Below are 15219 nucleotides of genomic sequence, written 5' to 3'. Positions count from 1 at the left end.
CAACATATGAATGGTTGAATTACAGAACCATACAGTTCTGATATACCTATTGTTGGTCATTACCTCCTTTGCATCCTCTGTGTCTTAATCCTGTAGATGTGCCAGGAGCTCCTGAAAAACCATCCTGTGAGAACATCAACAAAACTACCATCACAGTATCCTGGACCCCTCCAGGGGATGACGGTGGCTCGCCCGTCACTGGGTATATCATTGAGCGTTGTGATGTCTCCAGGGGTCGCTGGGTCAAATGTAACAGTGATAAAGTCACTGAACTTACCTTCACTGTCTCTGATCTGACAGATGGTGGACAATATCAGTTCAGGGTGTCTGCAGAGAATGCTGCAGGAGTTGGAAAACCAAGCCCTGTTTCTGATACCTTCACAGCGAAGCTACCATTTGGTAAGTATGAAAACAGTAAATCAAAATCATTATTCTTCAAGTTCCTGGTAAAATAAATAAATCAATAATGAGTATGGATATCATAATCGTTTTTTAATTGCAAGCATGAAAACAGAATTTCACTCCACTGTGACACACAAGAAGCATCACTAGAATGCATTCATTCAAAGTGTTTTAATCTAAGCTTTGTACTATGCTTCAACAAACAGAATTATGTAAAGATCATTATTCTGGTCCATTTATAGATGCCCCTGGAGCCCCAGGTAAGCCACAGGTCACTGAGTACAACATCACCAAGATGACAATCACTTGGACTCCTCCTGAATCAGATGGTGGTAGCCCAATTACTGGATACATTGTAGAACGCAAAGAGAAGACTTCATCTCGATGGGTCCGTGTCACAAAGGAGACAGTTACTGAGACGACGCTCACAGTAACTGGTTTGACTGAGGGTTCCGAGTACCAGTTCAGAATCATTGCTGAGAACTTAGCAGGTCCCGGACCTGCTAGTGAGCCATCCGATCTGCAGAAGGCCAAGCTGCCATTTGGTGAGTCTTAGTTCTGTTGCAGATTTTGGAAATCATGTGATTTCATGCTATACCGTCGCTCATTCCTTTTTTAACATTGCTCTTAATCTAGAAAGGATAGAAAACAATCAGTGCATATCCTTATTGCATCATTTACCTTCTGATTAACTTGATGCTAATCAATATTTTTTGTGAAAGCCTTTAAGGCAAATGTACTTAATATTTTTGTTCCAATTTTTGTATTTTTTTTCTCAATATTGGTTCCCATTTATTGAATGATTATAACTTCTAAACATCCTCATCTCCAGATGTTCCCTCTGCACCTGGAAAGCCAGACATCACTTCTGTTGATAAGACAGAGATGGAACTAACCTGGACTGTACCAGAATCTGATGGTGGCAGTCCAATCACTGGTTATACCATCGAAAAGAAGGAGAAGACTGGAAAGTGGACAAAGGCTATCAAAACCGTGGTTACTGAGACAACAACTACTGTGACAAACTTGAGTGAGAAGAAGGAATACCAATTTAGGGTTGCAGCCATTAATCTTGCTGGAACTGGTCCTTTCAGTGAACCCTCGGACAACAAAATGGCCAAGGCACCTTATGGTGAGTTTGGTTCTTGCATCCACATTGATGGGATACAACATTTTTTGGTTTAATTCATTTATTTTTCGATATTTCCCTTGGTCGACCTGGGTGTCATATTCCCATATTCTGACTGACGCTCACACAAAAACAATAATGAACATATGTCCATATTTATTTCATAAAATTTGAGAAAATATGTAATTTTCCTTTTTTCTATACAGATGTACCTGGCCCACCTTCTAAACCTACTACTGAAAACATCAACAAGACAACAATTACAGTTACCTGGACACCTCCAGAAAACGATGGCGGTTCTCCTGTCATGGGCTACATTGTTGAGAAGTGTGAGGCAGCCCGAGGTCGCTGGGTGAAGTGTAATAAAGATCTAGTGACTGAACTGACACTGACCATATCTGACCTGCACGAAGGTAACGAATATCAGTTCAGAGTGTCAGCTGAGAATGCAGCAGGAGTTGGTCAACCAAGTCCACCATCAGACACTGTGAAGGCCAAGTTGCCATTCGGTAAGTGTGACCATGAAGTAGAATTGCATAGATGTGTTTGGAGCATCAAGCACAGAAGTAAATTCAAATACCTTTTTTGTTGTTGTTTATTGGGGAAAAGCAGCCCCAAAATGAAATTAAGCATTAGCAAAATGACTGTAAGATATTCAAAAGATTTGTCATTGCATCACATTATGTCTAGATTTTTATGAATATTTCCTGTAATCACATTTCTTATTCTCAGATGCCCCTGGAGCCCCAGATAAACCACAGGTCACTGAGTACAACATCACCAAGATGACAATCACTTGGACTCCTCCTGAATCAGATGGTGGTAGTCCAATTACAGGATACACTGTAGAACGCAAAGAGAAGACTTCATCTCGATGGGTCCGTGTCACAAAGGAAACAGTTACTGAGACAACACTCACAGTAACTGGTCTGACTGAGGGTTCTGAATACCAGTTCAGAATCATTGCTGAGAACTTAGCAGGTCCCGGACCTGCTAGTGAACCATCTGATCTACAGAAGGCCAAGTTGCCATTTGGTGAGTCCTCTTATTTTAGGTGTAAAGGGAATGTGATATCAATCTACCATTGATAGTCCCATATTGTATTTCAACATTAATGGAGATCACTAAATGTAGAATTGAATAGTTTCTATATGATTCGCAATTCATCACCTTGTCTTTTATCTTAATGATGATTAAAACCTAAAATGAGTTGTTGAACATGATAATAATGTTTTCAGCTTTTTGTAAAAATCCAATTGCACTGATCTCATCCAGTACTTTAATGATTCTAAATTTCATGGATTATTTCATGTTATGATTTGCAATCCACTTGTAGATGTTCCCTCTGCACCTGGAAAACCAGACATCACTTCTTTTGACAAGACGGAGATGGAACTAACCTGGACTTTACCAGAATCAGATGGTGGCAGCCCTATCACTGGTTATACCATCGAGAAGAAGGAGAAGACTGGAAAATGGACAAAGGCCATCAAAGCGGTTGTTACTGAGACAACAACAACTGTCACAAGCTTGATTGAGAAGAAAGAATACCAATTCAGGGTAGCAGCCATCAACCTGGCAGGAACTGGTCCATTCAGTGAACCCTCAGACAACAAAATGGCCAAAGCACCATATGGTGAGAACAGGTTTTTCCTTCTATGAGCCTGAAAATTATACATTCAGTTATTGAAGCATTTCATACTTATACAAAAAGTTCATATGGTGACTTAAATGTATTTGCACATTTGTTTGGAAAACATTAATGAACCCATCTTCTAACTTTTTTTTCATACAGATGTACCTGGCCCACCTTCTAAACCTACTACTGAAAACATCAACAAGACAACAATTACAGTTACCTGGACACCTCCAGAAAACGATGGCGGCTCTCCCATCAAGGGCTACATCGTTGAGAGATGTGAGGCAGCCCGAGGTCGCTGGGTGAAGTGTAATAAAGATCTAGTGACTGAACTGACACTGACCATATCTGACCTGCACGAAGGTAACGAATATCAGTTCAGAGTGTCAGCTGAGAATGCAGCAGGAGTTGGTCAACCAAGTCCACCATCAGACACTGTGAAAGCCAAGTTGCCATTCGGTAAGTGTGACCATGAAGTAGAATTGCATAGATGTGTTTGGAGCATCAAGCACAGAAGTAAATTCAAATACCTTTTTTGTTGTTGTTTATTGGGGAAAAGCAGCCCCAAAATGAAATTAAGCATTAGCAAAATGACTGTAAGATATTCAAAAGATTTGTCATTGCATCACATTATGTCTAGATTTTTATGAATATTTCCTGTAATCACATTTCTTATTCTCAGATGCCCCTGGAGCCCCAGGTAAACCACAGGTCACTGAGTACAACATCACCAAGATGACAATCACTTGGACTCCTCCTGAATCAGATGGTGGTAGTCCAATTACAGGATACACTGTAGAACGCAAAGAGAAGACTTCATCTCGATGGGTCCGTGTCACAAAGGAAACAGTTACTGAGACAACACTCACAGTAACTGGTCTGACTGAGGGTTCTGAATACCAGTTCAGAATCATTGCTGAGAACTTAGCAGGTCCCGGACCTGCTAGTGAACCATCTGATCTACAGAAGGCCAAGTTGCCATTTGGTGAGTCCTCTTATTTTAGGTGTAAAGGGAATGTGATATCAATCTACCATTGATAGTCCCATATTGTATTTCAACATTAATGGAGATCACTAAATGTAGAATTGAATAGTTTCTATATGATTCGCAATTCATCACCTTGTCTTTTATCTTAATGATGATTAAAGCCTAAAATGAGTTGTTGAACATGATAATGTTTTCAGCTTTTTGTAAAATCCAATAGCACTGATCTCATCCAGTACTTTAATGATTCTAAATTTCATGGATTATTTCATGTTATGATTTGCAATCCACTTGTAGATGTTCCCTCTGCACCTGGAAAACCAGACATCACTTCTTTTGACAAGACGGAGATGGAACTAACCTGGACTTTACCAGAATCAGATGGTGGCAGCCCTATCACTGGTTATACCATCGAGAAGAAGGAGAAGACTGGAAAATGGACAAAGGCCCTAAAAACGGTTGTTACTGAGACAACAACAACTGTCACAAGCTTGATTGAGAAGAAAGAATACCAATTCAGGGTAGCAGCCATCAACCTGGCAGGAACTGGTCCATTCAGTGAACCCTCAGACAACAAAATGGCCAAAGCACCATATGGTGAGAACAGGTTTTTGTCTCACCTGCATAGCAGAGTGAGACTATAGGCGCCGCTTTTCCGACGGCGGCGGCGACGGCGGCGGCGGCGGCGGCGGCGGCGGCGTCAACACCAAATCTTAACCTGAGGTTAAGTTTTTGAAATGACAGCATAACTTAGAAAGTGTATGGACCTAGTTCATGAAACTTGGCCATAAGGTTAATCAAGTATTACTGAACATCCTGCCTGAGTTTCATGTCACATGACCAAGGTCAAAGGTCATTTAGGGTCAATGAACTTAGACCATGTTGGGGGAATCAACATCAAAATCTTAACCTAAGGTTAAGTTTTTGAAATGTCATCATAACTTAGAAAATATATGGACCTAGTTCATGAAACTTATACATAAGGTTAATCAAGTATCACTGAACATCCTGCATGAGTTTAACGTCACATGACCAAGGTCAAAGGTCATTTAGGGTCAATGAACTTTGGCCGAATTGGGGGTATCTGTTGAATTACCATCATAACTTTGAAAGTTTATGGATCTGATTCATGAAACTTGGACATAATAGTAATCAAGTATTACTGAACATCCTGTGCAAGTTTCAGGTCACATGATCAAGGTCAAAGGTCATTTAGGGTCAATGAACTTTGGCCAAATTGGGGTATATGTTGAATTACAGCCATAAATTTGAAAGTGTGTTGGTCTAGTTCATAAAACTTGGACATAAGAGTAATCAAGTATCACTGAACATCCTGTGCGAGTTTCAGGTCACATGATCAAGGTCAAAGGTCATGTAAGGTCAAAGAACTTTGGCCACGTTGGGGGTATTTGTTGAATTGCCATCATATCTCTATAAGTGTATTGGTCTAGTTCATAAAACGTGGAAATAAGAGTAACCAAGTATCACTGAACATCTTGTGCGAGTTATAGTAGTTTTCAAAATCAGCACTGCTGCTATATTGAATCGCGTGATGCAGGTGAGACGGCCAGAGGCATTCCACTTGTTCATTCTATGAGCCTGAAAATTATACATTCAGTTATTGAAGCATTTCATACTTATACAAAAAGTTCATATGGTGACTTAAATGTATTTGCTCATTTGTTTGGAAAAAATTAATGAACCCATCTTCTAACTTTCTTTTCATACAGATGTACCTGGCCCACCTTCTAAACCTACTACTGAAAACATCAACAAGACAACAATCACAGTTACCTGGACACCTCCAGAAAATGATGGCGGTTCTCCTGTCATGGGCTACATCGTTGAGAGATGTGAGGCAGCCCGAGGTCGCTGGGTGAAGTGTAATAAAGATCTAGTGACTGAACTGACACTGACCATATCTGACCTGCATGAAGGTAACGAGTACCAGTTCAGAGTGTCAGCTGAGAATGCAGCAGGAGTTGGTCAACCAAGTCCACCATCAGACACTGTGAAAGCCAAGTTGCCATTCGGTAAGTGTAACCATGAAGTAGAATTTAATAGATTTCTTTGGAGCATCAAGCACAGAAGTAAATTCAAATACCTTTTTAAGGTGGTTTATTGGGGAAAAGCAACCCCAAAATGAAATCAAGCATTAGCAAAATGACTGTAAGATTTTCAAAAGATTTGTCATTGCATCACATTATGTCTAGATTTTTATGAATATTTCCTGTAATCACATTTCTTATTCTCAGATGCCCCTGGAGCCCCAGGTAAACCACAGGTCACTGCGTACAACATCACCAAGATGACAATCACTTGGACCCCTCCTGAATCAGATGGTGGTAGCCCAATTACTGGATACATTGTAGAACGCAAAGAGAAGACTTCATCTCGATGGGTCCGTGTCACAAAGGAGACAGTTACTGAGACAACACTCACAGTAACTGGCCTGACTGAGGATTCTGAATATCAGTTCAGAATCATTGCTGAGAACTTAGCAGGTCCTGGACCTGCAAGTGAGCCCTCCAATCTACAAAAAGCCAAGTTGCCATTTGGTAAATATTAGACTTACTTTTACAATTTGAATGTAAAAAAAAATAGAATCTGTTTTTTTTTCAGCTCAGTTATAATCAATACACTTACATACCAATAACAATTGTTTATATCTATGTTGCTACATGCATTTTTTTTTACTTGAATTATTCCATCACTAATCCTGAAAAGCTCAAAAGAAAATTATAATCAGCATTATTAATCACTATGTTTTTATAATATCCAATCAGATGCTCCTTCAGCTCCAGGAAAGCCAGAAGTGACATCAGCAGATAAAACACAGATGGAACTCACCTGGACTGTGCCTGATTCAGATGGTGGAAGCCCAATCACGGGATACATCATCCAGAAGATGGAAAACAATGGCAAATGGACACAGTCCTTGAAGACAACCACTACTGAGACTAAAGTTACTATCAAGAGTCTGATCGAGAAGAAGGAATATGAGTTCCGTGTTGCAGCTGTTAACCTTGCTGGCACTGGTCCCTTCAGCCAACCATCAGATTCCAAAATTGCAAAAGCACCATATGGTAAGTAACTACATAGTCTTTTCACATAAACAAAATTTAAAAATATATGTGATTATAATGATTATGTGAATATCCTAGGAATTTTAGTCCTATGCCTTGATCTAGGAACAATTTTACTTAAAGCAATAAAGTCAATAAAGCTGCTTCTCCTAATATGAATTAAGTTCCAAATTATAATCTTACTTACTTTTATTTACCACTATAAGTTAATATCTTATTTGGTTCATAATTTCCTCTAAAACATTCTAGACGTTCCTGGTCCTCCTGGAAAGCCAAACATACTGGAAGTGGACAGCACATCAATGACAATAACCTGGACACCACCTGAAAATGATGGTGGTTCCCCAGTCACAGGCTATGTGGTGGAGAAGAGAGATCGCGTGTCTTCAAGATGGACAAAGGTCAAGGAGACATCGATCGAGGAGGTGGTGTACACGATCATTGACCTCAAGGAAGGCAACGACTACCAATTCAGGGTTTCGGCTGAAAACAAAGCTGGCATTGGTAAACCCAGTGAGCCATCTGACCAGCGCAGGGCCAAACCACCTTATGGTAAGTATAATGATGGATTGTTTTCCTGTGTTACATTTTGCGTGTTTGTACATATTCTTTTTCAATATGTACTTGTTAATATGTATTGTTTGTTCTCTCCCCCAGATTAAATTATAAATCAAAAGCTACTGAGTATTATGTTTCATTAGTATTTTCTCAAATTAGGTGATCATTCAATATTTACGTGATACATACAGCAGCATATTTAATGCAAAATAGGAAAATAAACTTTGACTTTTTCATGTGAAGCCAGTTGACTTTAAAGTTGTAAAGACAATAAATACACAGTGTATAGTCAAAACACAATTAAAGTATTTGTTAATCATTCCTTCTCTTTGTCCTTCCAATTTTCTATTTAATCGTACTTAATTTTCAATTTTATTATATCCTTTGTAGATGTACCAGGACCACCAGGCATTCCAGACATCAGTGATGTTGACAAGACCCGCATGACCCTAACATGGACACCACCTACAGATGATGGCGGTGCTGAAATCCTGGGCTACATTGTGGAGAAATGCGATGCCGATCGTAAACGTTGGACCAAGGCCCACAAAGAAGACCTTGTCACTGAACTAACACTCACTCTCAATGACCTCACAGAGGGTAAAAACTACATGTTTAGGGTCAGTGCTGAAAACGCCGCAGGTGTTGGCGAATCAAGTCCAGCTACCCAACCAAAGAAGGCTAAGCCACCTTATGGTATGCATTTTGTTCATGTTTTCACCAATAGATGTGGTATTCAGTGATATGGTATTATTGTAATTCTTCTAGATCAACTGCAATTATTATTAATGTACATGTATGTATATATCTTAATCTTTATATTATGAGTCTTTCATTTGTGCTTTTGAATTCTTGCACATTATTCTGTAAATAATTCTCAAAACTTATGTTATCTTAAGCACCTGTAACAAATGATAATCAATGGAGGTAAATGTTTAACTTTTTTTCTTAAATTGATTGTCGATTGTTAATTATCTTTTATGATTGATTGTTTGTTTCAGATGAGCCTGGCCCTCCTCCTCCTCCTACACCAACCAATGTGGATCGAACCTCTGTCCATCTCACTTGGTTACCTCCTGATGATGACGGTGGTTCCGAGGTTACAGGCTACATCATTGAAAAGAGGGATAAATCTCGCGATAAGTGGGCTAATGTCAACAAGGAACCTGTTCCTGAGACCAGCTTCACTGTTACAGGACTGACAGAAGATGCCATCTATGATTTCCGTGTCAGTGCTGTGAACATAGCTGGTGTAGGACCACCAAGTCTGCCTTCTGAGACAATCAAGTCCAAACTACCATTTGGTGAGATATAGAAACATCTGTCTTCTTAACACTCTTTTTATATTAAATAATATATTCTGATATTCAGGTATTTTTTAACCAAAGATCAATAGCTAACAATAAATTAAAATTATATTCTATGATATCAGTGGCAAAAGGTTATTGTGAACTTTCCAGTGGGTCTAACACTTCCCCAATCAAATTTAGGATTGGAAGTCTGTTAACAAACCTTTTTCATTTTTTTTTAATATCCAGATGTTCCTGGAGCACCTAGTACACCTGTTCCATCTGACATTACCGAGACATCAGTTCATCTAGAATGGGCACCTCCTTCCAGCAATGGTGGTGCGGAAATCACAGAGTACATCATTGAGCGGAAGGACCGCTTCTCTTCCCGTTGGACCAAGGCTGGCCAGACGCAAGGAGATACTGTCACAATCACTCTCAAAGACCTAAAGGAAGGGAATGAATATCAGTTCAGAGTGATTGCTGTCAATCCAGCTGGGCCTGGGAGTCCCAGTGATGCCTGTAAACCATTTGTGGCCAAGCCTCCATATGGTAAAGAATCATGAAGTATTATATAAATTTAATCAAGTAAAAATATTTCATATTGCCTATTACGTGAAGAAGGGACTTTTTCTTTGTGTGAATAATGTGTTCTGGTGACCTATTTACCTCTATGACAAACAATGCTAACCATGGTGTGGTCTGCGGCTAATAAAACCTATATATACTTTTATTGTTTTTAGCAGTATCATAAATTATATTTTTATTCTTATCATAATTGTTTTTACATGTGAACTGCGTTTTCTCAGAATGGCCCAAACTATTTACACAGTTGTAATAAATATTAGCATTGTTATTATTATTATTTCAAAATTTATTTTAACAGATGTTCCTGATGCACCAGGTAAACCAACACCCTCTGACTTATCTCCAACCTCTGTAACCTTAACCTGGACACCTCCGGCTTCTGATGGTGGAAGCCCTATCACAGGCTACACTGTGGAGATGAAGGATAAGTTCAGCTCCCGTTGGACAAAGGCCATCAGAGAATTGATTTCAGAAACCACTGTAGTCATCCCAAATCTTAAAGAGAAAGAGGAGTATCAGTTCCGAGTGATTGCAGAGAATAAGGCTGGACAAAGTAAACCAAGCCCAGAACTTCAGGTTACAGCCAAATATCCATTTGGTAAGTTTGAAGCTTTATTAGACGTTCTGTTGCTGAAAGTGTGTGTTTCTGCTCTTCTAGTACAATTGTTAACTGTCTATACAAATGACGTTAATTTATAATTTCAAGCATAATTTATATAATATAATTCTGTACAAGTATCTCTCTATTTCTATATAGAACCACCTCAAGCACCAACTATACACAATGTCACCAGAGAGTCTCCCATTTCTGCTACCATCAAGTGGTCCCCTCCCAAATCAGATGGAGGATCTGAGATCACCGGCTATGTCTTGGAAAAGAAGGAAAAGATGTCTCCACGTTGGTCTCCTGTGACCGAATCTGAGACCGAGACGTCTTTCACGGTGAAAGGACTGCCAGATGGTGAGAACGTGGAATTCAGGGTCAGCGCTGTCAACAAAGCCGGCACTGGAAAACCAAGTCAGGTAGCAACATTAGCTGCCAAGCCACCAAGTGCTCCTGAAGCACCCGAGATCAGTGACATTGACAAGACATCAGCCTCGGTGACGTGGACAGCGCCCTCATCTGATGGAGGTAGCACAATCACGGGTTACACCATAGAGCGAAGGGAGAAAGGAAGAGATCGCTGGGTGAGGGTCAACAAGAGCCCGGTGAAGGATACTACCTTGAAAGTCAATGATCTTACAGAAAAGAACCAGTATGAGTTCAGAGTCATTGCTGAAAACAAAGTTGGTGCTGGCGAACCCAGCAGCCCATCATCAAGATTTACGGCCAAGGCTCCATTTGGTAGGTTCAAAATTATTTCAGACAGATTTTGTTTCAGACTCTAAAACTATTTTAGAATGAAGATTTATAAGAAGTAACACCTGATATTTCGTTTCAAAATACAAATAGGCTTTCCTACATTGGAAAATGATCACCTCATTTCATATTTATTATGAAAGCAATCAAAGCAATTCTTCAATACCCGAATCTGCGGATGAAAAAAAGAAGATATACAGAATGGAATCATGCCTTGATAGTCCGTATCAGTATAGTGTATGTTTGATATCATAAGACATGCTTGTTCTTGAAGAATGACTCACTGTGTAATTTTTCTTTTATCATTTCTAAGTACCACAATATCATGCATGGAATAAGGAAATGATTAGACCAAAATAGCTAGACACTAGAAAAGGGAATATAAGATAAAAACTAATAGGTGTTGGTGACAAAATTACATTGTTCCTGTGAAATCACCCATTGCGAAATGCAAAAAGAATTGTTGCAATCATTCATACGTACATTAAATGTTTTATTTCACCTTCCATAGGCATTGTTTTTATTATTACCATATCAACCCCTAAACGTATTCTTCCTGCCCTTTATGCAGATGAACCAGAGCCTCCTTACTCCCTTGCTGCATCTGACATCACTCCAACATCTGCCACACTGTCTTGGTTACCACCTGACTCTGATGGAGGCAGGCCTATACTAGGCTACACCCTGGAGACCAAGGACAAGTTCAGCTCTCGCTGGACTAAAGTCAACAAGGACCTTCTCCCAGATACCTCCTTCAGTGTGACCAACCTCCAGGAGAACAATGAGTATGTGTACCGTGTCATCGCAGAGAACAAGGCTGGCCCAAGTAAACCAAGTCATGAATGCAAGTTCATCGCCAAACACCAGTTTGGTGAGTAAAAGAATGCTCCTTTTTATGTTATTTTACCCAAAGTTTATCTTTACCCATTTAAAGTTCATTGCTTGATCCTACTCTACTATTCAGTAGTACAATATTTATCAGACCTTTGAATGTATTTATTCAAGCTTTGTGCCAGAATGCTGGATTTATTAATAATTTAATCTAAGATATCCTACATCATTTTTTCTCATAATTTTCATTTATCATAGTTATAGTATGTAGAAAAAGTATTACACCCAATCAGGGTCTCATTTAATGGATGTCGGATGTTGAATAGATGAGCTATGATCCCCTCTCGGTTTTTAAGCATGTTTTCATTCATGAAGGTGCATGAATATTTTTGATGTCTTGTTTTGAAACCCAAAACATCAATACCATAGTACCTTTTTAAAGCATCCAGATACATTTATTTGAAGCATTAGATGATTTATGATTAAGAATTTTTATCTTTTTTAAAAGCTGATTAAGCATTTTTTTTTCTTTTTTAAAAGCACATATCTCACTGGGCCACACATTAAGTTTTTCAAAGTAGATATTTAATAGTTAATGTAAGAAAATTAAAACTGTCTTGCTCTTAAATATTTAGACATCCATGTGTGGCCTGGTAAAATAAATTGTAAGTTTTGTATGTTATTGAATGACTTGAATTTACTTCATGTTTTAAGTATGTTGATTGGCTTTTAGCCTATTTAGTATTCTTACAAGATTGATTTAGGGTAGTGTCATTGCTATGAATTGTGACACATCATCAAAATACCCAAACGAGATAAAATGATATTTTCACTATATCATGAGCTCTGTGAATTGGTCTTATCAAAAGACAATTCTGAATATTAAGAAACAAAATATGGGAAACTATCTATTTAACTCGTACATTTGCATCCACAAAGTAAATAAACTTTGTCATTTCGAATTCAATACCTAATAATCATCTTTGTAAATATGAATAATTCTGTCTGCACATATCATTGACACTATCCTATTTGAATTTGATAAAATGACCTTACCATGCATTCCCATCTCTTATTCAAGGATGCATGATTCAAGAAGTGAAAGTGAATGCTCTTTGCATGCTTTGTTCATTATTCTCTCTCCCACCATACCCCATCCTCAAATCATCTCCATGGTTACTAAATGGAAAACAGAAACACCAGAAGCACCCGGATATGTTGTTGCTAAGGATACTACCCCTACCTCTGCCATCATCACATGGAAAGAGCCCTCGTATGACGGCGGTAGTCCAATTACGGGTTACACCGTCGAAATGAAGGAGCCATACAGCACAAGGTGGACCCCAGTCAACAGAGAACCGATCAATGAGACGGAACTACTAGTGAAGAAGTTGAAAGAGAATGAGAACTACCAATTCCGCGTGGTGGCCCATAACCTCGCTGGGCCGGGCAAACCGAGTCAATCGGTCAATGTCACTGCAAAATTCCCATTTGGTAAAACATCCTCCTTTCATCCCCCTTTTAGATTATTTGATAAAATGTTTTGAGATTGTCACTGATTCCTTGTTCTACCTACTGCCTGTTCCATGAACATGTTTACTATTTCTCTTTGTATTGCATCTTCGCTTATTGAGCATTGTTTATATACATTTATCTTGTGTGCAATTTCATAGTTAAAAGATAATTCTAATTGAATTCTTATATTAATTTGAGATTTGATCAGTTCACATTTCAATATATGGTGAGTGTACAATTTTTATAATATATATTTGTATCTTCCTATCAATTATATTGTAGCTAGCATTTACTATTCATACCCCTGTACGTTATATTCCTAGGTCTGGGATCAAGTGTAGTGTGACAAATTTATTTGTAATATACAAAAGTATACAGCTATCATTTTCTTTACCAAAGAAAAAATGTACATGGTGGATTGCTCACTTGGATAAATTTACTATTATATAATGAAAAATTTACTATTTTGAAATAATTAATACATTAAAGATAAGCTACAAATAATATCATTTAACATAATTGCTTTTAAACTTTAAAGTACATATATATGCTAATCAATTGATTTACAGAGGCTCCAAAACCGCCAGCTCCCCCAGAAGTAAAACGTCTCTCACCAACGTCCGTCCAACTCAATTGGACAGCACCCACATCCGATGGTGGCTCAGAGGTCACTGGCTACATCATTGAAAAGAAGGACAAGACCGGTCGATGGTCACCTGTGACATCAGACTCCGTTGAAGACACAACCTTCACTGTCAAGGGATTGAAAGAAGGAGAGGACGTGGAGTTCAGGGTCAGTGCCATCAACAAGGCAGGTACTGGTAAACCCAGTGAAGTGACGGTTGTTGCAGCCAAGCCACCAAGTGCCCCTGGCAAGCCTGAAGTCTCTGATATCCAGAAGACATCTGCTGTTGTCACATGGACTGCACCTGAAAGTGATGGTGGCAGTCCGGTGACAGGCTACATCGTTGAAAAGAGAGAAAGGGGACGTGACCACTGGGTCCGAGTCAACAGAAAACCTGTTACCGAGATCACCATGAAGGTACCTGACCTTGTGGAAAGGAACAATTATGAGTTCAGAGTTATTGCAGAAAACAGGGCAGGACCCGGAGAAGCAAGTGATGCATCTGCAAGCTTTTTAGCCAAGGCACCGTTTGGTGAGTAGAATATTGCATTTAAAATGTTCTTGTTTGCATAATTGATTTATTTGCTGACGATAGTATTCATTAATTCAAATAAATATTCAAACAAACATTTATTTTCTTTCATTTCACAAAGTATCATTTAAAAAAATATTCAAGATATGATCTCCTGTGCTTAATTCTTCATATTCCTTTAATTGCCATCATGTTAATAAATGGATTAAAATTTATAATGGTGTATTGGAAAGATTAATTTCTATGACAATGATAACTTAATATAAAAGCATATTTTTGCTAGTGCATTCAACTGTCAATGTTATTGTTTGAAAACAGATGTACCAACTGCTCCTGGTCTACCAAAAGCCTCTAATATCAGTCCAAACTCTGTGACTCTCACCTGGACCGCTCCTGATTCTGATGGTGGCAGCCCAATCACTGAATACATCCTCGAATCCAAGGACAAGTACAGCACCAAGTTCAGTCCGGTAACTCGGGACACAATCACTGATCTCACCTTCACTTTGAAGAACCTGAAAGAGAATGGAGAGTACCTGTTCAGGGTGATTGCTCAGAACAAAGCTGGACCCGGTGAACCAAGCAGGGAGACAAAAGTTGTAGCCAAATACGGCTTTGGTAAGTGTTATTCTCCTTACTGTTCTATCGAATATCAGAAAATGTCAATAAACATGTGCAGG

General features: G+C 38.9%; 1 protein-coding gene across 1 annotated transcript in view; it reads left to right on the top strand.

Moving 5' to 3' along the window:
* LOC129258918 (titin-like) overlaps positions 1 to 15219 on the top strand; it is a 292780-nt gene that overhangs the window by 182428 nt on the left and 95133 nt on the right. The window contains exons 89-110 of the mRNA XM_064097713.1: positions 97 to 399; positions 645 to 947; positions 1235 to 1534; positions 1738 to 2040; positions 2264 to 2566; positions 2868 to 3167; positions 3327 to 3629; positions 3853 to 4155; positions 4453 to 4752; positions 5886 to 6188; positions 6411 to 6713; positions 6942 to 7241; positions 7491 to 7793; positions 8190 to 8495; positions 8801 to 9103; positions 9338 to 9640; positions 9975 to 10274; positions 10434 to 11021; positions 11608 to 11907; positions 13062 to 13361; positions 13952 to 14539; positions 14858 to 15157. Of these exons, the coding sequence (XP_063953783.1) occupies positions 97 to 399; positions 645 to 947; positions 1235 to 1534; positions 1738 to 2040; positions 2264 to 2566; positions 2868 to 3167; positions 3327 to 3629; positions 3853 to 4155; positions 4453 to 4752; positions 5886 to 6188; positions 6411 to 6713; positions 6942 to 7241; positions 7491 to 7793; positions 8190 to 8495; positions 8801 to 9103; positions 9338 to 9640; positions 9975 to 10274; positions 10434 to 11021; positions 11608 to 11907; positions 13062 to 13361; positions 13952 to 14539; positions 14858 to 15157 (7215 nt within the window). The remainder of the gene's footprint in view (positions 1 to 96; positions 400 to 644; positions 948 to 1234; positions 1535 to 1737; positions 2041 to 2263; positions 2567 to 2867; positions 3168 to 3326; positions 3630 to 3852; positions 4156 to 4452; positions 4753 to 5885; positions 6189 to 6410; positions 6714 to 6941; positions 7242 to 7490; positions 7794 to 8189; positions 8496 to 8800; positions 9104 to 9337; positions 9641 to 9974; positions 10275 to 10433; positions 11022 to 11607; positions 11908 to 13061; positions 13362 to 13951; positions 14540 to 14857; positions 15158 to 15219) is intronic.

Source organism: Lytechinus pictus, chromosome 1, assembly GCF_037042905.1.
Source record: "Lytechinus pictus isolate F3 Inbred chromosome 1, Lp3.0, whole genome shotgun sequence".
Lineage (NCBI taxonomy): Eukaryota > Metazoa > Echinodermata > Echinoidea > Temnopleuroida > Toxopneustidae > Lytechinus > Lytechinus pictus.
This window is presented reverse-complemented; position numbering and strand designations above follow the sequence as displayed.